Below are 27,770 nucleotides of genomic sequence, written 5' to 3' on the forward strand. Positions count from 1 at the left end.
TAGATCACTTAGTATGAAGTCCTCTTACTAATATCCATTCTGACCTGGGCAATAAAAAGTGGACTGGGTCTCATAAAGAAGTCTTGAAATAAATGAAGTACTTGAGATGGTTTACCAGCCTTTTGGTCTCCCAAGTCCCCAAATACAGACACCCTAAGCCAACTTCTTTTTAAAGTGTTTAATGTTCAAATTAGGACCCAATTAGAGTCCTTCATAGGTTAAAAGGAGATCTCTTTTGAAGGAGCTCAGTGATGGGGATTTTATCTGATTGCCTGCATAAGACATGTTTAACTGTTTCATTCACTGGGCTCTTTATCTATATGGAATCCTTGATGTGAATTAAAGCAAGCACTACCAATGAATAGATTTCAGTCTACTGTATTCAAGATCATTCTTCCCAGTGTCCACTCTCTAAAGTTCATTGACAAACAGAATGTCATTCAAAGGCTTTCACTCATCCATTACATTCTTTTAGGCTTTCTTCTTTTAGGTGACCCTGCTAAGTGAAGTATTTCCTAATCTTAACAATGAATGTTTTTCTTCAATGTGGATCCTCCAAACAATAAATAGAAAATGTAAATAAAAGTAAAGTTTGAATTGTAACTAAAGTTGTTACTACATTCATTACATGAATAAGGTTTCTCTACAGGAGAAGTTCTCTAAAGCTGAATAAAAATATTCTCCAAAGTGAAGTTGTTTATGTGCTGAAGCTGCTTATGGGGTCTGTCCTCTCATGGCTTCTCAAATGTTTTATGAGGCTGCAACTCCTACTAAAACTCATTCCACATTGCTTGCACTGAAAGGGTTTCTCACCAGTGTGTATTCTCTGATGCTGGTTAAGATGTGACTTCAGTGCAAAGGCTCTCCCACATTCATTACACTGATGAGGTTTCTTGCAGGAGTGGCTTTTCTGGTGTTGAGTTAGGTGAGAACGCTGGCCAAAGTTTTTCCCACATATATCACATTCATAGGGTTTCTCTCCAGTGTGCATTCTATGATGCTGAATAAGGTGTGAACTATAACAAAAAGTTTTCCCACATATATCACATTTATAGGGTTTCTGCTCCATAAGTACCTCCTTATTTTCAATCAATGATAAATTCCAACTATATGCTTTCTCACAAGTGCCATCTTCACGAAGACTCTGGCCTCTATGAATCATCTGATGTTCAATTAGGCTATTATACTGATGGAAATTTTCTCCACATTCATGACACCGGTTTGGTTTCTCACGGTAATGGAGCCTTAGATGTCCAGCTAGGTGTGAGCGCCGCCCAAAGCTTTTCCCACATTCATTACACTGGAAGGGTTTCTCTCCAGTATGAACGCTCTGATGTTGAACAAGATGTGACCTCACCCGGAAAGCTTTCCCACACAAGGGACACTGATAGGGTTTTTCTCCCGTGTGGACTCTCTGATGCTGAGTAAGGTGTACACGTTGATTATAACTTTTTCCACATTCATCACATTTAAATGGTTTCTCCCCAGTGTGTATTCGCTGATGTTGAATAAGGTGTGCACTCTGAATGAAGCTTTTCCCACATTCGTCACATTTATGTGGTCTCTCTCCCGTAGGGTTTTTTTTGTGGATATCTATAATTTCTCTAAAACTTCTCTCCTGTGAAGGGGGCTTCCCCAGTATCATTCCTGTGAGTTTCCCCTGTTGCTTATCTAACCAGCCTTCATGTTCATGACTGCCACTAAACTCCTGACCTTGTGGAACATCCTTTTGAATTTTTGCTGATATTTCTCTGTATGTTTCTGTGGCATCAGAAATTTTCTTCTTTAGTACCTTCACGTTCCTACCCCTTTTCTCACCACCTGAAACAATGAATAGAAAATGCAAATGTCAGTTGTTCCCTATACAGAAGGAAAACAAACTGTAAAAGAGGTAAACATAATTATCTAATCAGACGCAGCTAATATATAACAACTATTAGAAAAGATTCCCATTATAGGGCCTTAGGAAACAAAATTTTGGGGACTGGGTCAGGTAAAAAGGCAAAGCTATCAGAAGATGGATAGAGCTGATCAAGAAGAGTGCCCAGTTGGGGTAAATAGCAAAAATATGAACAAAAATATCAACTAATAAGGAGGAAAATGAATCCTGACTGCAGAATGAGGGGGGCAGGGGAGACAGGGAAGAGAGGGTCATTAGATAACAGAAGAAAAAGAGGAAATGAAGGGATAAGGGTAATGAATGGGTCAATAATTGGAGAAAGGATGATGGAAAGGGGCAAAAATTAGAAAGGCTGAAGGTAAGTGGGCTAAAAAAAAAAGTTATAATAAGCAGGACTGGCCGGGGGAAAGGGAAATCATACAGATGGAAAACAATGACTAGGAAATGCCAAAGCACTAAGAAAGGGCCAACAAGACATGCTATTAAAAGGGTGAGGATTAACAGGTTAACCATAAAGTTGCCACAGCTGACTTAGTTTAAAGTAACTAGTCTAAAGACTAAAGGCATATATCATAGCTTTCCCTAACAAGGCAATCAGACTCCAAAATAGGATAGGACTGGCTGAAGAAAATGGTTAATTTGACTCTACTTTTTAAATGACTGCAAACTCACTAGAACATTAGGCTGAAACAAGATACAAATAATGGTTGAAAACCAAATACAAAAGACAAATATACAATCACTGTTTTACAAAACGATAATAACTGACGAATTAATACCACCACCCTTCTCCTTCAAGACTGTAAAACTGTTTATAGTGACCTTACCCATGCTTATTAAATTCTATTACCCTGTCTATCCATTCTCCATTAACACTCCCACCCCATTCAACAGCACTACAGTTTTGTTTTCAGTTTTCCCCAAATATAAATTCTCTCTTCATTACATTGACGGGTTTTCTCTCTGTAGTGGCGCTTCAGATGTTCAATCAAGTGTGAATGCCGACCGAAGCTTTTCCCACATTCATTACATCCATAAGGCCTTTCTCCACTGTGGACGGTCTGATGCTGAACAAGATGTGAGCTCACACGGAAAGCTTTTCCACACACCTGACATTTGTATGGTTTCTCACCAGTGTGGACTCTCTGATGCTGAGTAAGGTGCACACGCTGATTATAGCTTTTCCCACATTCGTTACATTTAAATGGTTTCTCACCAGTGTGGATTCGCCGATGTTGAATAAAGTTTGAGGCTTGAAGGAAGAATTTGCCACAGTCATTACATTTATGACCTTTTTCCACCCTCATGGTTTGTTTTTTATTGATGTCTATGATATCCCTGAAACCCCTTTTCTGGGAAGGACATTGCTTTGGTTTATCCACTGCGTAATTTTCCTGTTGTCTTTCTAAGTGGCTTCCATAGTTAGAGAGTTCATATTCTCGATCCTGAGAATCATTCTTTTGGATACTTTCTGGAGTCATCCAGAGTGATTCTGCTTCTTCAGAAATTTCCTGCTTTACAATCAGCTCCATATTCTCATTCCTGGGCTCATAATCTGAAATAGCAATTTTTTAAAAATGCAAATGTTAGTTGTTCTGGAATAAAAAAACTTTTTGGGTACAACAGAATATTCGAGTTGAGAATATGAGATGAGATAAGCATCCAAGCAGGAAATTAGAGATCAGCAGACAAGGTAAAAAAAAGCAAGAAAACTTAGAAAGTGATAAACACAGGAAACAGTAGTGATAGGTACTAAACCTATGATTTCATTAGTACATGGAACTCACAGATAAAGCAACTGCCTCTATCAATGTATTCTCTGCAATCTATAGTCTTAAGAGTGTTGCGCGGAATACTGAGAGAATAAGTGACTTTTCAAGGTCACACAGTCAGTATATGACAGAGATAGGACTTGAACCCAGGTTTTTCTGGCTCCAAGACCAGTTGCCTCTAAGTAGGGAAAACAGTATCTCTGTAATGATATTTTCCTTTTACTGTATGACATATTTGAATACTGTAAAAATTTACATACAAATATTCATAATAAAATCTAATTTTGCATTTTAAACCTAACTCAGTCTTCACCTTCCTTTTCCTCTTAATTCCTAGAAAGTCTTTCCTACTGTCTTCAGAGCTGAAACAGACTCAATTTGGAATGGATTAGTCTATGAGAAAAAGGCATTCATTATTCTGAGAAGAGACGATACAATTAAAAGGATTTAAAATAGGCTGAATGGCTGGGTTTAAGAGTCATCAAAAATGCTTCAGTGTCAATGCAGAAAGAGGTATTGACAGGACCTGCAAAACTGCTGGTGTAGGAGGAAGCAGCACAACAGAGCTTTCTACCACAACTCCTCCAAGAAAGATCTAGGAAGACAGCCAGACAAAGTGGCAAACAGAAAATCCAAGGAAAACCACAACGGGTCATTTTTGCTGCCCAAGATCATAAATTCAGCCCACATATAAAGTGCCCAGGACAGAAATTGCAGAAAAGGAGTGAGCCAGCAGCTATTTCACTCCAAACACAGAAAGGGATCTTCAATATAATCTTTAGGCACAGACTAGAGGTAGAAAAAGTAGCTCTGTCACTCTACAGCCAGATCAATACCACAAAGCTATGTCATGCTAACCAGGAATGAACTAAGAATTCAACACATAGGCCCAGAACAAGGTAGGATGGCAGCTCTGTCACTCTGATGAAACAGGATTTTGAATTAGGACCAGGGAAAGATGACCAAGGAAGGGAGCTGCAGATCAGGAGACATCCTAAAGTTCTGACACTCTGAATCTATAGAGCTTTCCAACTAGCTGATAGGGGCTAGGACCAACAATGGTCTATAAGAATTCCAACTATGGGTAAGCATTCAATTGTGTTGCCCAAACCCAAACTGGTGTCCAAAGTAAGAAGTTGGGAAAAAAAAAAAACTTGGATCATGGCCTAGATCACACTAACTAAGGAAACTGAAAGTTGGCAGCTCACTGGCCTGAGCCTCCCCTGAGATTCCTTAAGGAACACAGTACTCTTCAATAAAAGAGAAAAAGCAGATCAACAAATTAAGCATGCAACTAAAAAAAAACCCTGGAAAACCCACAAATAAAAATACAATCCTTCAATTAAACATTAAAATAGAAATCCTGAAAATAAAAGTAAAAATTTAACAAAAATAAAAGCAAAAAATAAAACTAAGATTTTTGGGGAAGAGTGGATAAACCACTAGCTAATTTGATTTTTTTTTAAAAAAGAAAAAAAGAAAGCAAATTATCAGTATCAAAAGTGTAAAAGGTGAATTCACAACCAATGAAGAAGCAATTATTTGGTACTATTTGGTTTAATTATATGCCAATACAACTGACAATTTAAAAGAAATAGATGAATACTGATAAAAATACAAATTTCCTGGATTAACATGACAGGAAATAGAGTACTTAACCCTATTTTAGAAAAAGAAATTGAACAAGCCATAAATAAACCCACAAAATAAAAAAAAAATGCAGGACCAGATGACTTAACAATTAGTTTCTACCAAATATTTAAAAAACAATTAATTTCTACTACATATAAACTTTGAAAAAAATAGGAAAAGAAATGGTCCTACCAAATTCTTTGTATAATGCAAAAATTATCTAAACCTAAACTTAGATAGTCAAAACAAAGAAAACTATAGACCAATATCACTAATGAGTATGGATGCAAAAATTTAAAATAAAATATTAGCAAGGACATTCCCCAATATATCACAAAGATAATCAAGTTACATTTATATCAGTAATTCAGGGTTGGTTCAAAATTAGGAAAACTATAAATAGAATTGACCATGTTAAAAACAAAAACATCAAAAATCAGATGCAGAAAAAGCTTTTGACAAAATACAATACTCATTCCTGTCAAATACACTAGTAAGCACAGCGATAAATAGAACTTTCCTTAAAAGGAGAAGTAGTACCTATTTAAAACCAAGAGCCAGCATTATCTATAATGTTAATGTTAGAAGTCATTCCAGTAAGTTCAGGGGTAAAGCAAGGATGTGCATTCCCACCACTACTCTTCAACAAAAAGCTAGAAATATTAACTATTGCAATAAGGCAAGAAAAATAAATTGCAGTAATAAAAAAGGCAATGAAGAAACAAAATAATCACTTTTTATACCTTACATGATGGTTTATTTAGAGAAACCTAGTCAATTAAAAAACTTAATTGAAACAAATAACAACTTCAACAAAATAAAACCCACACAAATCATCAGGATTTCTGTATGTTACCCAAAAAATCCAACAGGAAGAGATAGAAAGATTAATTTCACTTAAAATAACTACAGACAGTATAAAATACTTGGGAGTCTACCTGCTGAGATACACAGGAACTAAATGAACACAATTATAAAATACATTTATACAAATATAGATCTAAATAACTGAAGAAATATCAATTGTTCATTGGCAGGCTGAGCCAATATAATAAAAATGACAGTTCTATCTAAATCAATCTATTTGTTCAGTGCCATACTAAAGCACCAAAAAATTATTTTATATAGCCAGAAAAAACAATAACAAAATTCACCTGGAAAAACAAAAAGGTCAAGGATATCAAAAGAATCAATGAAAAAAAAATGTAAAGGAAGGTGGTCTAGGTGTACCAGATCTCAAACTGTACAATAAAGCAGTAATTATCAAAATAATCTGACACTGGCTAAGAAATAGAGTGGTGGATCAATGAAATAGATTAGGTACACATTATATACACTTACTATAGTAAGTGACCACTGTAACCTATCATATGATAAATCCAAAGATGAAAATTTTTGGAACAAAAATCTGATTATCTGACAAAAACTGTTGGGAAAACTGGAAAGCAGGATGGCAAAAACTAGGTATAGACCAACATCTCACACTATATACCAAAATATGGTCAAAATGGTACATGATTTACACATAAAGGGTGATACCATGAGCAAATTAGGAGGGCACAGAATAGTTTATTAGACATATAGATAAGGGAAGAATTGAGGACCAAAGAAAATATAGAAAGCATTACAAAATACAAGGTAATTTTGATTATATAAAATTAAAATGTTTTTGCACAAACAAAACCAATGCAACCAAAATTAAAAGGAAAGCAGAAAACTGGGGCTGGGGGAGGGTGGAATTTTGCAATAAGAATCTCTAATAAAGATCTCACCTCTCAAATACACAGAAAACTAAGTCAAATTTATAAAAAATACAAGTCATTCCCCAATTAATAAATGGTTTTTTATAGACTTTGATTTTATAGATTGAGAATACAAATATACAGAAATAAAAAACAATCTAGAAGAGAAGCAAAAAAAAAGAACATTAAAAGAAAATATTCTCACTACACAAGCAAATCACACTGAATTCAAAGACAGGATTCATAGGGAAATGGTAGAGAGGGTGACATGGTGACATGGTCAGACCTGAACTTTATGAAAATCACTTTGGTGACTGAATGGAGGATGTACTGGAATGGGAAGAGACTAGAGGCAGGCAAGCTATTGCAACAGTCCAGGCATGAGGTGATGATGGCAAGTATCAGACTATGGAAGAAGGCATATTAGATGCTGCAAATTAGATGACAGGCCTTAGCAACAGATTAGACATGGAGAGTTTGAGAGGAAGATAGTGAGGAGTTAAGGATTGTGGGTTGTAAGCCTACGTTGTGAGCCTGAGGGACTGGGAGATGGGGACTGTCCTTTATAGTAACAGGGAAGGCAGGAGGAGGGTTTAGGGGGAAAGACAATGAGTTCTTGCTTTGGAAATGTTGAGTTTAAGATGTCTACCAGACTTCAAGTTTGAGGTGTATGAAAGACAGTTTGGAGATATATACTGGAAGTCAGCGCAGAGATTGGGGCAGGACAGGTAGATCTAAGAATCTTCAGTACAAAGATGGTATTTAAATTCATGGGAGCTTATGAAAATCACCACATGAAGTATTATAAAGGAAAAGAGTAGAGAACCCAGAACAGAACCTTAACAGACACCTACAGTTAGAGGTTGTAATCTGGAGGAGGATTCAATAAAGGAGACTGAGGAGTGGTCTAAATCAGGAAAGAGTCCCAAAGAGTATTAAGAGAGTAAAAAGAGAGTATTTAGGAGAAAGGGGTGATTAACAGTACCAAAGGCCTCTCTGTAGACAGGTTAAGAAGAATAAGGATTGAGAAAAGGTTATTAAATTTGGCAACTAAGAGAGAAATGGTAACTCTAAAGAGAGCCGTTTCAGAGAAATGATAAGGTTAGAATAGTAAGATTATAAGGGGTTAATTAAGAAAGTGAGAGTAGAGAAAGTTAAGTCACCTATTGCAGATGGCCCTTTTGAAGAGTTTAGCTACACAGGACAGAAGAGAAACAGGATGACAGAGAGGATGGAAGGATCAAGGGAGGGTTTTTTGGTGTGTTTTTGGTTTGTTTTTTTTTCAGATGGGAGAGACAGGCAAGGTTGTAAAGCAGAATGGAATGAGCTAGTAGATAGGAAGAGATTGAAAATAAGTGACAGAGTGGGGATGACAGAGGGAGCAATCAGTTGTAGGACATGGGATAGAATGGAATCACTAGAGCAGGTGGAGGGGTAAGCCTTTGTAAGGAGTAAAGCCACCTCACAATGTGAGATAGGGGTGAAGCCTTCTGAGTGATTAGGACATGAAGAGGGGAGATGACAGAGCTCATGGAAAACTGCCTCAAATTTTTTTCCTATAAAATGTCAAAGGATATGAACAGTTCTCAAAAGAACTAAAAACAAATTTCAACCATATGAAATAATCTCTCCAAATCACTAATAAGAGAAATGCAAATCAAAACAATCCTCAGATTTCATATCACACTTACTTACTAGGCTTATACTCCAAGGATAGCCCTGATAAGAAGAAAGTTTCCATAGGCTTATACTCTAAGATCATCACTGATAAGAAGGAAGTTTCCATATACGCTAGAATATTTATTAGTAGCACTTTTTGCAGTAGCAAAGAATTGAGGAGAAAAATAGAACCCCATGATTGAGGAAGAGTTAAACTATGTACATTAATGTAATGGAATATTACGATGCTATATGAAATGACAAAAGTGATGAATACTGAGAAGCAGAGCCAAGAAAACAATATACACAATGATTATAACAATGTAAATGGAAAGAACCACCATAAAACAATCAAAAGTAAATGTTGCAAAGCCACAAAGAACAAAATGTCTGCTCTCTGCATACATATAAAATACTTGGGAGTCCATCTGCCAAGACAAAGCCAGGTACTACATGAACATAATTACAAAGCATATTTCATATAAACAAAGACAGATTTAAACAACTAGAAAAATAGTAATTGCTCATGGGAAGGCTGAGCCAATATAATAAAAATGAAAATACTATTTAAGTTTTATGTATTTATTCAGTACCATACCAATCAAACCCCAAAAGAATTATTTTATAGAGCTAGGAAAAACAGTAACAAAATTCATTTGGAAGAAGAAAAGGTCAAGAATATCAAGGGAATCAATGAAATGTGAAGGAAGGCAGCTTGGAAGTTCCAGATTTCAAAATATATTAAAAAGTGTTATTCATCAAAACAATTTGGTACTGGCTAAGAAAGAGAGTGGTAGATCAGTGGAACAGATCAGGTATACAATACACAAAATAACAAGTAAATAATCAGCATAACCGAAATTTGGGGGATGCTACCAAAGCAGTCCTTAGAGGGAAAAGCACCTTTCTAAAACACTTTCACTAATTAAACACACACACACACACACACACACACACACACACACACACACACACACACAAATTAATCAGGGATGCGACTAAAGAAAACTAGAAAAACATCAAATCAAAAAATCCCAAATAAACACAAAAAACCAGAAATTTCCAAAACCCAATAAACAAAATTGAAAATTTTAAAAATTAATTGATAAATAAAAAAACCTTCCTGAATATAATAATGGCATAGGTGAACAATTAGCTAATATTTTAAAGAAGTAAACAAAATTGCCAAAATTAAAAATTAAAATAATTCACAGAAAATGAAGAGGATATTGTTGATACAAGATAAATATACTAATGGACAAACTCTATTGGGTGTCCATGCAGATACAGTTGAAATTGAGGCAAAAGATATTATTTGGTCTTTACTATGTGCACAGACTTCTCACTTCCAGAAGATACGGCAACATCTTGGAGCCTGATGTAATCAACACCTGGAGGACCTAACCATTTACAGGGAATCCAATTCCTCCTTGATAAGGTCTCAGTGCTGGATTTCTTCCATTACATTGGCAAATATTTTTGCTCACACACATCTCCCTCTTTAACTCCTCCACTGAGGTCTGACTTCAGAAAGTCATTGAACAGGGTTATTTCTGTTTTTATATCCTCGAAGGAATTCTAATGATCTTGAGGAGGGTAGTATGCTGGATTGTTTTTGGAAAACTGCAAAACACTTTCTGATGTTACCCTTCCCATAAAAGCAAAGACCTACCTTTTCAATACAAATGTTTTATTAGTATTACCAAGATTAGAGTATCAATGCCACTGAAGATCTAAAGATGAGTCCTATACAGAAAGCAGCAAAAGAACTGCTGAAGACCACTATGAAGAAGAACAGAAGGAAAGAGTGCCACCAACGACAGAAGGAAAAGTTAATCTGGTGACATTTCAAGAAAGATAACAAGTGAATGGCTGGAGTACTGTACTGATAACTTTAAAACATCAGGAAAAATCAAAGAAGGCTTCCAGCACGATGGTGAACACAAACAGAAGGCAAGCACTAAAATCTAACAGGATAGGCTGGCCAGGATAGACTATAATCTACACTGTTGAAAGGAACTCCAGAACCAATAAAATCACAAATCCATGTGAGTATTTGGGTATAGAGAATTGCCAGGTTAACAGAACAAGAAAAAGAGAATTTAAATAATGCAAACTTGGGGGGAAAAAACTGAACAATCCATAAATTAGCTACAAAGAAAAACCTCAGGACTAGATGGATTTACAAGTGAATTCTATTAAACATTAAAAAAACCCCACCAATTTTACATAAATGGTTGCAAGGGAAATAGAGAAAGATGGCATCCTAATAACCTCCTACTATGAGGCAAATATGGTAGTAACTCAAACAAGGAGTCAAAACAAAGAAAGAAATAATAAGAAGCACCATTATTAAAAAATAATTTATAAAATTAGCAAAGAGATTTTAGCAACATATTAAAATATGATTTTTATAATTTATTTTATATATTTATATTTTATTACGTATTCATATAATATGATTTTATATTATAAATTATAATTTATTTTATTATATATCTTATAAAATATATGCTTTCATATATTATTTTTTTATTTTACTTATTTATAACACTTGGATTTATACCATGGCAGGGTTGGCTCAATATTAGGAAAATTATAACAAAAATCATGTGACTATGTGAATTGATGTAGAAAAGGCTTTTTAAAACATACATACCTGCGGTAGGCTAAAAAATACTACAAAGCATGGGAATAAATAGAGCTTCCCTTACTAAAAACACTAGAAGCCTTTCCAGTTCATTTATCAAGACAGGTATAGGAACTATATAAATACAATTAAAAAACACTTTTTACAGAAATAAAAGACTTGAATATTTACAGACTCAATGCAGTACTCAACCACTGAAGGATTACAGAACTAGACAAAATCATAACAAAATTAATCTGGAGGAACAAAAGGTCAAGAATCTCAAGAGAAATAATGAAAAAATATAATGATAATATATTAATAATAAATATTATTATATTTTTATATTGTATTATTATTATATTATATTATTATAAATAATAATAATAAATAAAATTTAAAAAAATAAAATAAATTAATAATGAAATAATTAAAAAATAGGAAGGGAGAGAGCCTAGTTAATATCACATCTCAAATCATGTTACAAAAAAAAATCACAAAAATTGATTAAAAATAGAATGGTCAATTAACCACACAGAATAAGTATGCAAGATGCTGGAGTAACTGAACATAACATAACATAACATAACATAACATAACATAACATAACATAACATAACATAACATAACATAACATAACATAACAGTGTTCAATGAACCCAACTCTTTGGAGTAACAATTCACTATTACACAAAAACTGCTGGGAAAATTGGAAAGCAGTCTGGACAAAACAGGCTTAGATCAACAACTCACATAATATACCAAAATGAGTTCCAATGAGGTATATGACCTATAAAAAGTCATAACAAAAACTGAAGGAGAATGGAAGGAGATACCATTCACAGCTATCAGTAGAGGAAGAGGTTTTGATTAAAGATGGAATAGGATCACAGGAGATAAAAATGGACAATTTTGATTATATAAGATTGCAAAGTTTTTGCACAAACAAAAGCAATATATTTTGAATGAGAAGAGAAAGTTAACTGGAAAAAAATACTTGCAGCAAATTTTTCTGATAAATATCCAAGCTATATTATGGAATGGATACAAATATTTAAGAATCAAAGTCTTTTTCAGATAACAGATAAAATAGTTACATGACCAGCTAGTCCTCAAAAGAAAAGCAAGTTATTAAAACAAACATAAGGTGCTCTAAATCACTAATAACGAGAAATGCATATTAAAATCACTATACCTCACACTCATGAGACTGACAAAAATGACCAAATCGGAAAATTACAATTATTGGAGGGCTAGTCAAGGACATGAACGCAATTTAGAACTACACCCAAAGTGACTAAATCGTATCATTTGACCCAGTGATAACACTACTAGTGATATATACCAAAGAGATCAAAGAAAGACAAAAAGAACCCTACAAATATATTTTGTACAAATATCTTTGTTATAGCAAAGAATTGGAAGCAAACTAGGGAACCAGTTGGGAACGGCTGAATAAATTATGCTATATATATGTAATAGAATATTACCATGTTGTAAAAAATGACAAAAAAGCATGATTTCAGAGAAACCTCTGAAGAATTCTATGAATTGATACAGACTGAAGTGAATAAAATCAAGAGAACTATTTATGTGATAACCACAACAGTGTAAAAGGAAAACAATTTTTAAAGACTTAAGAATACTGATCAAAAAGGTAAACAGTCAGGATTCCAGAAGACTGAAAAAGAAGCATGTTTCCCACCTCCTGCAGAATGAGACAGACATTTTCAGGCACATTCAACACAAATATTTTTCTTGATTAAATTTATCTACTAGAAGGAAGGGCTTTTCTGTGTATGGAGCACAGCAGGAGACAGCAATAGTGATGCCAAAAAAAAGCAACAATGAAGTATTTTAAAAATACACAAAAGAAAAATGATTAAAGTTTACAAGGTAACACAGATAAGCAGAACTACTACATGTTTAATACATGTTTTTAAAATCATTCTATAACAGACTCATGATTTCCTATCCAATCTTCTTTTACTGTCCTTCTTTGTATATGGAAATGTTCATGTTTGTTGCTGACTTTCTAGTTTATAATGAAAAAAGTTTAAGTCACAACAGTGAAGGGGATATACATGTAGATATATATGTGTATACATACACATATATATATACACACATACACACACACACACACACACACACACACACACATATACACACATACTGTGTAATATAAATGTTCTACACAAGATAACAAAACCACTCCATTACAATCCATAAAATGAAAACAGTTCTTACCCACTGAGGTAACAGTCTCATAATTCTCCTGTCTGTCATTCCTAGAGAGGTCCTTCTGAGTCTGGTCCAAATGCCCCCATTCTTCCAGGATAAAAGATACAGCCACATCGGCCACATCCTCAATTTTCACCAATGTCTGAAACATGAGATCCCTACTCAGTTCCTGTTCCCTGTGCTCTGCTCTTAAATAAGGAAGAGCAGAGCATCAAACATGAAAGCAGGATGAAGTGGAAGGAAATATGCAGTGTGGTGTTACATGAAAGGAACACTGGACTAGGAGTTAGGAAACCTTGATTCTACTCTTGGTTCTGGCCACTAGCTCACTGTGTGACCTTGGGCAAGTGACTAAGCCTCTACAGATCTCAGTATCTTCATTTGTCACATGAGGTTGTTAGACAATATGATCTTTTAATTTCTTCCAGCTTTAACATTTCTATAATTATGTGCCTCCCTAGAAAGGGTGAGTAGGTATTAAATGAAGAGGAAGAAAGCAGAGTTGAAAACACAAGGGGAACTAGGGACCAATCCAAGGTGGGCCTAGTTTCTGGGGAAAGTATTTAAAGATAAGTTTCTTAAGGGGGAGTGGGAGAGGTACCCTAAAGAAACTCCAGGATGAGGGGAGCATACAAGGTCACAATCAGGGAGTAGCCACAGGGTTTCAATGAAGGCAGAGAAAGGACGATAGCTCACTTGGGCCCCAGTCATGTGAAATGCAGCTGCCATCTGCTGGTCTCTAAGATTTCCCTTCTGAGGAATAGCTGGAATCTGGGAAACAGGCAGAGCTAAAGGAGGAGAAAAGGAGTTGTGAGTGAGAATTGCCTTGCCCTTCTCTCAAGGTCACCATGTTATTCCCCTTGCTCAGGAATCTACAGTAGGACCCCACTGCCTGCTATATCAAGTCCAAACTCCTTTAATTAACTTTCAGCGCCCAAATTAATTGGGCTCCACATGCTACCTAGCTAACTTTATTTACCATTGTCCCCCAAGATGGACACTGTGCTTCAATCAAGCCATTTCTGTCTCCTACATATACCATGCTGATTATTCTTGTCTTTGCACCTTTTTTGATCAGGTTTCTATTTGGAATGCCCTCATCTCTGACACTATAAAGCCTATACTTTAATCAGGATCCAATTCAAGTTTTCCATTATGTTTTCTCCCAATATAGCCTAGGCTACACAAATCTCTCTTACTTCTTAATTTCTATGAATGTTGCTGTTCATTCAATCCTTTGTCACCACTTTTGTTCATTCCTTGTTATGTCTTCCTCCATGCTCCCAAGCTTCACCACCATCCAACTCAAACCTGCGGGTTACCCTGACCTTGGTATGTGCCTTGCCTGAGACTGATCTACCTCATACTTTCCCTTGCACAAATACTTGTTTGGTTTTTTAGATCTTGCTACAGAGCTTTTCTGGTCCTCACTACCTGCCTGATACATATGAATTACTTTCTGTTTGTGACTTAAAGGTAGAATGGAGAGAAGACTGAACTGAAAATAGGAAAGAACCAAACACTAAGAGTAAGAAAGATCAAGGGGCCAAAGAAAGTCTTGAATGAAAAGAAGCAATTAATGTGTGATTTAAAAAAAAAAAGATGACTGTAAAAGTAGCAGTAAGAACTGATCTTCAGTCCAGGATCTGAACATTAAAGCAAAAAAAGGAAGAGTAAAACTGGTACAACCGCCAAATTATTACTACATAATTCTTAAAAAACATTAAGGATCTCAACATAAGAGTGGTATCCAGTTAGATAACGGAAGCCTCCAAATAAACTGGGAGGAGGGGTGTCTACTAGACACCTTACTAGAAGGAAAGGAGTAGGGTTGGGGAAATCCTAAGGGACTTCAGGAGACAGCAAAGAATCAAATAGAATTGGGTATAAAGAAAAGGAAATACAACCAGAATTATTTCTTATTTAGCTTTACAAAGAGAACAAAAATACGTAGACTAACTTCATAATAGTTTTACAGGCAACAATGATTGGTATTAGGTCACTAATTGTTCACTTTCTTTCCGTAATGTAAGTTAGCAAACTGGTATGGCAAGGTGAAGTGAGGCAAAAACAGAGAAAATGTTTTATGGACACAATGAAGCACAGCTTCAAAGAACCTGGTATGATAATTACTTTGTGGGAAATAGGATCAGCCAAGGATGCTGCAATCAAGAAAAGGAACATAGGCTTTGGGAGGCAGATTCTAAGAGAAAGATCTACAAACAATAGTGGACTCTATAAATAGCAGCACAACATTATATGTGCACATTGGAAAAGTGTTTTTTTGTGCAGCTTTTATTTTCCAATCATATCTGCAAACACAGTATCACTATCAGCAATACTTTCAACTACAAAGAAAGATGAAAGAGATGCACCTGTGGAATCTCTGATCCTCACCTGTCTAAGTCAGTTAGCTCCTCACACAAAACTCTTTGAAGTCTTCCCTTCTCTCTCCTCTATACAGTAAGTTGCCAAGTTCTGTCCATTCTACTTCTACAATGTGTCTATCTCTATATCTATTCCCTCTTGTCTGCTTTCACTGAATCCTAATTCAAGCCCTTATCACCTCTTACCTGTACTAGTGAAACATCATTATAATTGGTTTTCCTAATTTGTTTTTCCTTTAGTCCATCCTTAACACTGCTGCCATAGTAATCTTACTAATGTATCACTAATATGATTCCTCTACTCGAAAACCTTCAGTGATTCCATTACCTATTGGTTAATGTATTCTTCATCCTGGCTTTATGGCTCTCTACAAGGCAGGTAGGTGGCACAATGGATACAGCACTAGGCATGGTATCAGGAAGACCTGAGTTCAAATTCCACCTTAGACACTTACTAGCTGTGTAACCTGGGACAAGTGACCTAACCTCTGTTTGTCTCAATTTCCTCAACTGTACAATGGGGATAATAATAGCACCAGGGTTTTACTGTGAACCCAATGAGATAATACTTAAAAGCGCTTGGCACAGTGCCCAGAACATAGCAGGTGCTATGTAAATGCTAGCTATTACTTATTTGTTCATTTATTTATTTGTTACTGCTGTTGCTATTGTTGTTATTAATCAAATTCCCACCTCCTCTAATCTCCTGTACACTTCAGTAAAATGAATGCCCTTGAGGGCAACTGTTTCATTTTTGTCTTTGTATACAGAACACCTAGTACGGTGCTTTGCACTCATAAGCACATAATGTTTACTGAACATTCCAGGCAAAATGGACTATTCATCCTACTCTTTCCCAGCTCTATGTTTCTGCCTTCCCCATTCCTGGAACAAGTCTCCCCCAATTACCAGCTCCACTTGTTGAAATCTCTGCCTTTAAAGCCCACCTCAGGTGCTACTTCTTTCCCTAATTCTCCTCAGCAAAAGGGATCTCTTCCTGAGTTTTTCACTGTATTTTGTCTGGACATCTCTGTCACACTTATCACATTCTGTCTTGTATTAATATAATTTTTTGTGTATGGGTCTCATCCCTTCTACTGACCTAAATGATTCTTGAGGGCAGGGATTGTGTCTTATTTCATCTTCCTATCCCCCGCTACAGTGTAAAGCATAATAACTTAATAACTGAATTAAACTTCTTTGATCTGACTTTCAGCCTTAGTCCTCAGTTTCACAGCCTTCTAGTGATAGTTTACTTTTTGTTCTCAGAGTTCCCTTTCCCTTGTTATGGCCAACACTCTCACTTTACATTCTATAAGGATTTTCCCAAGCCCATCAACGAACAGTGCTGCTCCCTCACCATTTGCCTCTAAGGAAAGAGGTTTCTGGGGACCACTCTCAGGCTGGGTGTCCATGGATTGCAACTGGATATTCAGGGACTCCTGCACCATTCTCTGTTGCATCATCTCCTGAAGTGGTACTTCTGGATAGGCAGCAACCTAGTGACAACAAATAAACATCACTTTAGAGATCAGGGTATAGCAGGAATACTAAGAAAATCCAAGCCTTCATATTAGACAGATAAAATATAAAGAAAGAACTAAAATATTATTCAGCTTCACAGGGTACAAGGCAAAAGATAAGATGGGAGATGGAGATTAATAGCAAAAGCCAATTCTAATGGCTTTACAATCATCTTCCCTTGATTCTCACTTTAGTCACAAAGACCTCTAGGTCTAAGGCAACAAGGTGTTATAGATTCTGTCACCTTGAACAAGTTACTTAACTCTGCTAAGCCTCAATTTTCTCATATACAGTATGAATAGGTTACCAATACCCTTGGCTCCTGCGGTAAAGACTCACTATTCAACAAAAACGGCTGGGAAAGCTGAACAGCAGTTTGGTAAAAATTAGATTTGGGGGCAGCTAGGTGGCACAGAGTGCCAGGCGTGGAGTCAGGAAAACCTGAGTTCAAATGCAGCCTCAGACACTAATCAGCTGTGTGACCTTGGACAAGTCACTTAATTCTATTTGCCTCAGTTTTCTCATTTGTAAAATGAGCTGGAGAAGGAAATGTTAAACCACTCCTATGTCTTTGCCAAAAAAAAACCCAAATGGGGTCAAGAAGAGTCAGACATGACTGAAATGACTGTACAACAAGAAATTAGGTTTAGACCAGCACTTCACACCATAGGTGATGATTAATCCCAAATGGATAGGTGATTTAGATACACAAAGTCACATCATAAACAAATTAGAGAAATAAAGAAGAAATTCAGATGTATGGATAGAAGAAAAGTTCAACACCAAACATGGGAGAATCACAAAAGATAAAATGGAGGATTTTAAGGACAACATAAAATTAAAAAGGGTTTTGTGCAACAAAATAAATATAGCTAAAATTAGATAAGAAAGTAACTGAGCACAGAAATAATCAATAACTTCATACAAGAGAATGACAATAATAAGACAACATACCAAAAACTTATGGGATGCAGCGAAAGCAGTTCTTAGGGGAAGTTTTATATCTCTCAATGCTTACATGAATAAAATAGAGAAAGAGGAAATCAATGAATTGGGCATGCAACTAAAAAAGCTAGAAAAGGAACAAATTAAAAATCCCCAATTAAATACCAAATTAGAAATACTGAAAACCAAAAGAGAGATTAATGAAATTAAAATCAAGAAAATTATTGAATTAATAAATAAAACTAAGAGCTGGTTTTATGAAAAAAAAAACAATAAAACAGATAAACTTTTGGCTAATTTTATTTAAAAAAAGAAAGAAGAAAACCAAATCACCAGTATCAAAAATGAAAAGGATGAATTCATCATCAATGAAGAGGCAATAATTAGAAGCTTTTTGCAGAAATGTATTCCAATAAATTTGACAATCTTAGTGAAATGGATGAATATTTACAAAAATATAAATTGTCCAGATTAATAGAAGAGGAAATAAAATACTTAATCCCATTTCATAAAAAGAAACTGAACAAGCCATCAATGAACTCCTAGGGAAGAATCTTCAAGACCAGATGGATTTACAAGTGAATTCCATCAAACTTTTAAAGAACAACTAATTCCAATACTATATAGACTATCTGAGTAAAACAGATAAGGAAGGAATCCTACCAAATTCTTTTTATGATATAAATATAGTACTGATATCTAAACTGGGAAGAGCCAAAACAGAGAAAGAAAATTACAGACCAATTTCCCTAATGAATATAGATGCAAAACTTTTAAATAAAATATTAAAAAGAGATTATAGCCTCCTATCTCAAGGATAATACACTATGACCAGGTAGGACTTATACTAGGAATGCAAGGCTGGTTCAATATTAGGAAAACTATCAGCATAATTGACCATATCAACCACAAAATTAACAGAAACCATATGATTATCTCAATAGATGCAGAAAAAGCTTGTAACAAAATACAACACCCATTCCTATTAAAAACACTAATGAACACAGGAATAAATGGAGTCTTCCTTAAAATGATAAGTAGCATCTACCTAAAACCTTCAGCAAGCATTATATGAAATGGGAATAGGCTAGAAGCATTTCCAATAACATGAGGGGTGAAATAAGGATATCCATTATCTCCACTGTTATTCAACATGGTACTAGAAAAGTTCGCTTTAGCAATAAGAAAAAGAAATTGAAGGAATTAGAACAGGCAAAGAAGAAACAAAGCTATCACTCTCTGCAGATGATATGATGGTATGCTTAGTGAATCCTAGAGAATCAAGTAAAAAACTACTTGAAATAATAAACAACTTTAGCAAAGGTGCAGGACATAAAATAAAACCACATAAATCATTGGCATTTCTATATATTACCAACAAAGCCCAACAGCAAGAGATAGAAAGAGAAATTCCATTTAAAGTTACTGTAGACATTATAAAATATTTGGAAGTCTGCCTGCAAAAACAAACCCAGGAACTATATGAACATAACTACAAAATACTTTTCACACCAATAAAGTCAGATCTAAATAACTGGAAAAACATCAGCTGCTCCTAGGTAAGCAGAGCTAATATAATAAAAATGACAATTCTACCTAAGTAAATTTACTTATTCAATGCCATACCAACCAAACTACCAAAAAATTATTTTATACAGCTAGAAAAAATAATGACAAGATTCATCTGGAAGAACAAAAGGTCTAGAATATCAAAGGAACTAATGAAAAGAAATGCTAAGGAAGGTGACCTAGCCTTTCCAGATCTTAAATCATCAAAATTACTTGGTACTAGCTAAGAAATAGAGTGGCAGATCAGTGGTTAGGTACACAAGACACAGTAATCAATGACTATAGCAATCTACTGTTTGATAAACCCAAAGACCCCAGCTTCTGGGATAAGAACTCACTATCTGACAAAAACTGCTGGGAAAACTGGAAAATGGTATGGCAGAAACTAGGCATAGACCAAAATCTTACATCACATACCAAAATAAAGTCAAAATGGGTTCATGATTTAGATATAAAGACAGACACTATAAGCAAAATGGGAGAGCAAGGAATAGTTTACCTGTCAAATTTATGGAGAATGGAAGAATTTATCACCAAACAAGAGATAGAGAACATTATGAAATGCAAAACGGATGATTTTGATTACATTAAATTGAAAAGTTTTTGCACAAACAAAGCAAATGCAAACCAAGATTAAGAGAGAAGCAGAAAGCTGGGAAACAATTTTTACAGCCAGTGTCTCTAATAAAGGCCTCACTTCTAAAATACATAGAGAACTGAGTCAAATTTATAAGAACAGAAGTCATTTCCCAATTGATAAATGGTCAAAGGATATGAACAGGTAGTTTTCAGAGGAAGAAATTAAAGCTATCTACAACCTTATGAAATAATGCTCTAAATTACTATTGGTTAGAGAAATGCAAAACAACTCTGAGGTACCATATCACACTCATCAGATTGGCTAACATGACAAAACAGGAAAGTGATACATGTTGGAGAAGATGTGGGAAAATTGGAACACTAATGCATTATTGGTGGAGTCGTGAACTGATCCAACCATTCTGGAGAGTAATTTGGCAGCATGCACAAAGCGCTATAAAACTGTGCATACCCTTTGACCCAGCAATAGCCCTTCTAGGGCTGTATCCCAAAGAGACCACAAAAATGGGGAAAGGACCCACATGTACTAAAATATTTATAGTAGCTCTTTTTGTGGTGGCAAAGAATTGGAAACTGAGGGGATTCCCATCAGCTGGGGAATGGCTGAATAAGTTGTGGTATATGAATGTAATGGAATACTACTGTGCTATAAGAAATGATAAGCAGGAGGACTTCGGAAAAACCTGCAAAGACTTATATGAACTGATGCTAAGTGAAGTGAGCAGAACCATTGTACATAGTAACAGTTACATTATGTGATGACTAACTTTGATAGACTTATCTCTTCTTAGCAATGTAAGGATCTAAAAAAACTCCAAAAGACCTATGATGGAAAATGCTTTCCCCATCTAGAAAAAAAAACCTATGGAATCTGAATGCAGATTGAAGAATATTATTTGCTCTTTTTTTTTCTTTCTTCTTTCTCGTGGTTTCTCCCATTGGTTCTAATTCTTCTTCACAACATGACTAATGTGAAAATAGATTTAATATGAATATATATGTTGAACCTATATCAATTTACACATGGTCTTGGAGTGGGGAGAGGGGAGTGATGGGGAGAAAATCTGGAACTAAAAATCTTATGGAAGTTAATGTTGAAAACTAAAAATAAATAAATAAATTTATTTAAAAAAAAACAAACTGGAAAATAAAATCATTACAACATCAAGTTCCTAAAACAAAGTTCTCATTTCTAAGCTACATAAGGAATTCATTCAAATTTATAAGAATGAGAGAGTCATTCCTCAATTGATAAATGATCATAAAATACAGATGATTTTCAAAAGAAGATATCCAAGCTATCAACAGCAATATAAGAAAATGCTCCAAATAACGATCAATTAGAGAAATGCAACTCTGAGGTTCTATCTAACAACCATCAGATTGATAAAGACAAATGTTGGAAGGGATACAGGAAAAGAGGCACACTAATGATCTGTAGATGGAGTTGAATGGTCTAACCATACTGTAAAACAATTTGGAACAAAGCCCAAAGTTACTAAATCGTTTCTTATTAGTATCACTAGATACTACTAGTAGGCCAATATCCCCAAAGGAAGAGCAAAAGGATCCATATATACAAAATATTTACAGCAGGTCTTTTTATAGTGGAAAAGAACTGTAAATTAAGAGGGTGTCCATCAATTGGGGAATAGCTGAACAATAGTACATAAATATAATAGAATACCATTGTGCCATATACTAAAATGAATGGTTTCAAAGAAACTTGTAAAGGCTTACATAGACTGATACAAAGGAAAGTGAGAAAAACCAGAGTAATTTATAGTCTGGGAAAAAGTTTAAAAAGCCCTGATTTATACAACAGTAATGCAAAAACAAATAACTTTGAAAGATCATCAATGCAATGAACAATCATGATCCCAGAGGACTGATGAGGAAACACACTGTCCTCTTCCTGATAGAAAACTGAAAAACTCAAGATGCAGAGTGAGACATGCAGTTCTACACACGGCCAATATGTGAATTTGTTTTACTTGACTATGCATATTTGTTAAAAGGGTTTTGTTTTGTTTTGTTTTTTTCAATTGAAGGAAGAGAGAAAATGGGAGGGAAAGAAAACAAAATGTTTTCTAATAAAAAATAAATAAAATAAAATTAGTGGATTGGATCAGTTTTTCTCTAAGGTCCCTTCCAGTTTTAACATTCTATGATTCCAAGTCCATATCGCTCCTGTTTTCCAACCATTCCTTCTACAGACATATGTAGCCTGACAGGCTCTGGGTCATTTGGCAATCAAGTCTTCAAATATCATTTTCCTTCTCCTCATCACCAAACTAGAAAGTTTTGCTGCTTGTAGTCTCAAGCTGTCAGTGTTAAAACGGACCTCAAAGGCCATCTAATCCAAGCTGCATTTGGACAGGAATCACCTCTACAGAATAAACAGTAATTGCCTAAAGACCTCCAGGGGAGGGGAAACTGATCACCTCCGAAGGCAACCTCTTTCACTTCTGAATAGTTCTAATTAATAAAGTTTTTCTTTACCTAAATCCTAAATTTGCCTCTTTAAAATTTCTTCTCCAGTTCTGCCCAATCTGGTTTCAGTCTGCACAATTCCACTGAAACCAACTCTCTGAGGTTACTAGTGGCCTTCTAAAGAATAAGTCCAACCATTTTTTCTTACTCATTTTATTTGATCTTTCCGTATGATTTGATACCTCCAACCAAATTCTTCAGACTCCCTCTTCCTCTAACTTCTCTGACATGTTTATTTCTTGATTCTCCTTTACCTCTAACTGCTTCTTCACAGTTCTTCTGGCCCTTAAATGCCCTTCAAGGCTCTATTTTTGGCTCTTTTCTTTCTCCATATTCTCCTGTGGTGATCTCATTCACTTCTAGGCTTCAATTAACCCCTCTACACAACGACTTCCAAATCTAGCCTCTCCAGTCACAACCTCTACCCTGAGCTACAATCTGAAACTTTCTAATGTGGTGAAATTTTATCCGACTGAATAACTAACCATCACTTCAAATTCTGCATATCCAAAACTAAATTTATCTCACCCCTACATCAAGTTGAGTCAACAAGCACTAATTAATCATCTTCTATGTGCCAGGGCTTATACTAAGGGCTAGCGATACAAAGAAAGACAAAAACAGCCAGAAAGCCCACAATGTAATGGGGGAGACACTCTCCAAACAACTACATTCAAACAAGATTCACACAGCATAAATTGGAGGTAATCTGAGGGAAGGCACTAGCATACTCAAAACAAAACAAAACAAACAAAACAAAACACCTTGTCCCTATTCCAGCTTCCCTTTCTTTAATAATCTCCCAACCAACCTTGGAGTCATCTTTGACTCTATGCTCTTCTCCATTCCTCACATCCTTAAGTTCCCAGCTTCTGAGGTCAGGATTTATCAAATCTATCCTCTCCTCTCTACTCACAGTGCAAGGACTTTTTATTTCCTTTCACTCAGACTATATAACAGTCTCCTAATTGGTCTGTCACCCATTTCTAATCCATTACTCACACAGTACTGATTTTTAATCTATTGCTCACACAGATTGCTAAAGCAATCTTTTCTAATACACAATTCTGATCACATTATTCCCCTGCTCAAAAATTTTCTAGGTTTCCTACTGTTTCAAGGATGAAACATAAACTCCCTACTATGGTTTTCAAGGCCTTTTGGTGCAGACCCAACTTTCCTAAGTCTTATTTCACATACCTCTAGTTTGTCCCAGACAAACTAGACTAACACCAATTACTTAATCTCTTCCTGCCCTCTCCCACCTCCATCTGACAGATTGTCCACCATGCCTAGAATGGAGTCCCTCCATATCTCTGCCCTTGGAGAAGGAAACACTAGTGAGCCCACTTAAGAGAAAAGCACCAAATAGTGAAGACACATAGCAAATACTGGAAATGGCTAAATGATAAAGCATCAAAGGAAAAAGAAAAATTGTAAGAGATATCAGCAAGATTGGTATAGAAAAATACAAAGTGAGCTGAGCACCCCATGTGTACATATCAATGAGTAGCTAATAGGAAAAATTCAAATAACTCAAAAGTTCATTTTCCTTTATCAAGGGCCATGTTGTTTGGAAATCTTAGTGGTTATATCTTTGTTTCAAAAAAGAATCACTGTTTATAAAATACTGCCTAAAGTTTTGCTAATCCCACTCCATCTAGCTACTCTAGCAATCTTCTTATCTGTCTGCAATTTATATTTCTAGAGCTCTTTTTGTACTATACTTCCCTTAAGAGAGTAGCCTATCTTTATGGGTAGTTCATATCTAATCCTGAGGTCTCTTCTCTCTATAGTATTTAGCTCAATGAACTGATGACACTGACCCTTTTATTAAAGCCATTCAGGGTGGTTAAGTATTAGTCTAAAGAAGGACCTTGAGAGCAGTTTAATGTTCTCACAGAATTTGGCTAATAGTACAAAAGAACCAAATGAGCTTAGTGGAAAGGGAGCAAGTGGTAGCAGAGCAAGAAGAAAATTTAGCAGTTCCCTCAACCATTATCAAACATCAAGGTTATTTGTCTTAGGTTGAAGGGTGCTGCTACTTCAATTTTAAAGGATGAAATGTTAAACAGGGCATTGGAAATCTTGCCCAAAGACACAAGGACCAAAAGGTTCTGTCCTGTTCCATGCCTAAAGAAGCATCCAAGGTACTCACAGAGAAAGAACCTGTGAAGTTTCTAGCATGAAGAAAAGGAATTTCTAGAGAGAAATCCAGAATACAGCCAGAAGCCCAAAATGACCCTGAGGCACGGGAAAAAGAAAAACCATTACAGAAAAAAACAAGGAAATCCACACATCTCCCCATAAAAACAGTGAAAGTGAGATGTTAAAAGCCCATAACTGCTCCAGATAGGCACAATGAATATTGTTTTTCTTTTTAAAATCTTTATTATGCACTACTATGCTCCTTAAGATTAGGGATTTTGTTGGTTTGGTTTTTTTAAAAAATATTTGAAACTCCAATGCCTGGCACATAACAGACACTTTTAATAAATGTTTGCTTGGCCTAGGACTCAAGTAGAACCTAAGAGAACAAAAAAATCCTGATGGGGCGTCAAGGTGCAAAGAACATTATGGACGCTTTCTCAATTTTTTCCTTAATTCAACAACTATTAGTTAATTCCCATGTTATCTCCTTAATTCCCTTCTATTTCCTCACTGCCTAGAATAGCTGTTTTATTTTTTTCCTTCTCACCTCTTCTCCTTGTTCATCAATGTCTCTCTGTAATTCCTCCAACAAAATCACAGCCTCCTCCCCACTTTCTGGATGATGTTGTCTCACCCATGCCTGAAGTTGTCCAGGCAAGATGGCCAGGAACTGTTCCAGCACTAGCAGCTCTAGGATTTGTTCTTTTGTGTGCATCTCTGGCCTCAGCCACTCACAACAGAGCACCCTTAGTTGGCTGAGAGCCTCCCGGGGCCCCGATGCTTCATAGTACTGGAACTGTCTGAAGCGCTGGTTAAAGGTCTCCATACTGGGAGGGGTATTCTCCTGCATCCAGGTGCAGTCTTCTTCCTCCACTTTCACTATCAGAAGTCCTTCTTGCTCCTGTGGAGGATGAACTGTAGTGGGTAGGGCTGCAGCTTCTCTCGACTCCCTGGGCATGATTCACACCCAAAGGAATGCTTCACTATAAGGTCTGACCCTGTGGAGATCAAAGCCACTTCTGCTCTTAAGAGAAGTCTTGAATGGCACTTTAGGTAGAATGCAACCTAATAACATATTAAAAATAATTATTAGCATAAAGAAATAACAAAGTTCATGTAAATGCTAAGATGAAGGAAATTTACTCAAGGTTAACCACAAAAGTAAATTTAAGAAAGGCTTTGCCACAGAATTACTTGAACCAACATAAACCACAGTTTACTAAAGTACAAGCAATAAGGCTGAGACTTACAAATAACTACCCGGATAAGTTGATCCTTCCTTATTTTGGGGCCAAATCCCAAATGTAGGCAATTCCAAATGGCCCAGGGGTTCAACAAGGAAGGGATGAAGAAGGGGGAAAAAATCGTTCCTGTTTAAGATAACAAGACTTGAAAGACCCCGGATAAGCTTTCTCAGCAGAAACTGCGCAGCCCCATTAAAAGGCTCAGGTCATCAGCCTAGGGAAGTGACCCAGCCCCAGTGACACAGGATCTGAAATATCGGCAGGCACCAAGTTAGGACCAGAGACGGGCCTAGTCAGCGAGAGCTGAAGCCGGTACCTCCCCGACAGCCCAAGGCTCCCTCCCCTTTGCACAGCCCCTCTCTCTGTGGAGAGGCTCGTTCTTCAGGGCACAGAACTTCCAACGAGGCGGAATCAGAAAAAGAAGTAAGTGGCTCTTTCCAAGAGACACTGGGGAGGTCGATTCAATCCCTAGACTTCCCAAAACTCACGGGAAATTACTAAATCAGTGCCTTTCTTGCCCTTGGCTGGTAGGGCCTCTAAATCCCGCCCCTTCCCCTCCCGGAATAAACTTCCGAGTCCTCTCTAGGAATCCCGGAGGTTTGCGTCTCTGTGAGTGGACGGAGGCAGCGGCTGACCCGGCTCGGGGCGGAGTCTGGAGAGAAAGAGAATCGGGGTTTCTCTGGGCCAAACACCGAAGCTCTCAGCGACGTACACCCCTTTCCAAACACCAGGGAGAAAAGCAGAACCCCCTACGCACAGCTTCACCTCCCGAAAGGGAACAACGGCTCCCCGGCTCACGTTGTTCCGGACATCACGCGCCAAACAGACTGGACGTAGAAGCTGCTGGACCGCAGGAGCCGGGGTGGGGATGGGAAGGGGGCGGGAAGAAAGGAGATGCCGCATATTCGGTGGCTCTGAAGGTGGTAACACCTCTGACCTTCCGGGGCGTGGAGTGTCGGGGGAGGGGAAAGAAGAGAAAACAAACCAAGGAAAGGACATAGGGAGCATTGATTAGTCAGGAGACTCGCACCTACCCCTTCTTCCTTTGGCTCTTAGACAGTATGTGTCTGGAAGGACTGAGCACTTCAGGTGTCATTCCCTTCGACGTCCTCCTGCTGACCCTGACCCAGATCCTGGCCCCAACCCCATCAGCTCCGCATCAGCCACCAGAGCTTTCCAAATCAAGAGATTGTACTAATCTCCACATTTCCTTCTATCTCAAAAAAACAGTATTCCCCTAAAAGCTTCTCTGAGAAGTATGTCCCCAAGCGCTAGCTGA

General features: G+C 36.5%; 2 protein-coding genes across 7 annotated transcripts in view; one reads left to right on the forward strand and one right to left on the reverse strand.

Annotated features, from left to right (window-relative positions):
- The window catches only part of PMP22 (peripheral myelin protein 22), a 109,744-nt gene extending 106,786 nt beyond the window's left edge, over nucleotides 1-2,958 (forward strand). For both annotated transcript variants that reach the window (XM_020966626.2, XM_078155736.1), the window contains exon 6: nucleotides 2,870-2,958. In XM_020966626.2, the coding sequence (XP_020822285.1) occupies nucleotides 2,870-2,898 (29 nt within the window). In that variant the 3' untranslated portion in view covers nucleotides 2,899-2,958. The remainder of the gene's footprint in view (nucleotides 1-2,869) is intronic.
- ZKSCAN5 (zinc finger with KRAB and SCAN domains 5) lies at nucleotides 164-27,770 on the reverse strand. Of its 5 annotated transcripts, none has more exons than XM_020966608.2 (7): nucleotides 27,526-27,770; nucleotides 25,795-26,312; nucleotides 17,326-17,464; nucleotides 14,275-14,366; nucleotides 13,585-13,720; nucleotides 3,117-3,455; nucleotides 164-1,821 (listed from the first exon to the last, which is right to left on the reverse strand). In XM_020966608.2, the coding sequence occupies exons 2-7, from the start codon at nucleotides 26,203-26,205 to the stop codon at nucleotides 698-700; spliced, it is 2,241 nt and encodes a 746-aa protein (XP_020822267.1). In that variant the 5' UTR covers nucleotides 26,206-26,312; nucleotides 27,526-27,770; the 3' UTR covers nucleotides 164-697. The 5 variants fall into 5 exon arrangements, with proteins under 5 accessions (XP_020822267.1, XP_020822260.1, XP_020822262.1 ...); XM_020966601.2 differs by having other exon boundaries at nucleotides 2,847-3,455; nucleotides 27,526-27,769; XM_020966603.2 differs by lacking the exon at nucleotides 27,526-27,770 and adding an exon at nucleotides 27,249-27,470 and having other exon boundaries at nucleotides 2,847-3,455.

The sequence above is a fragment of the Phascolarctos cinereus genome, unplaced genomic scaffold (genome assembly GCF_003287225.1).
Source record: "Phascolarctos cinereus isolate Bilbo 61053 unplaced genomic scaffold, phaCin_HiC Scaffold_5;HRSCAF=322, whole genome shotgun sequence".
Lineage (NCBI taxonomy): Eukaryota > Metazoa > Chordata > Mammalia > Diprotodontia > Phascolarctidae > Phascolarctos > Phascolarctos cinereus.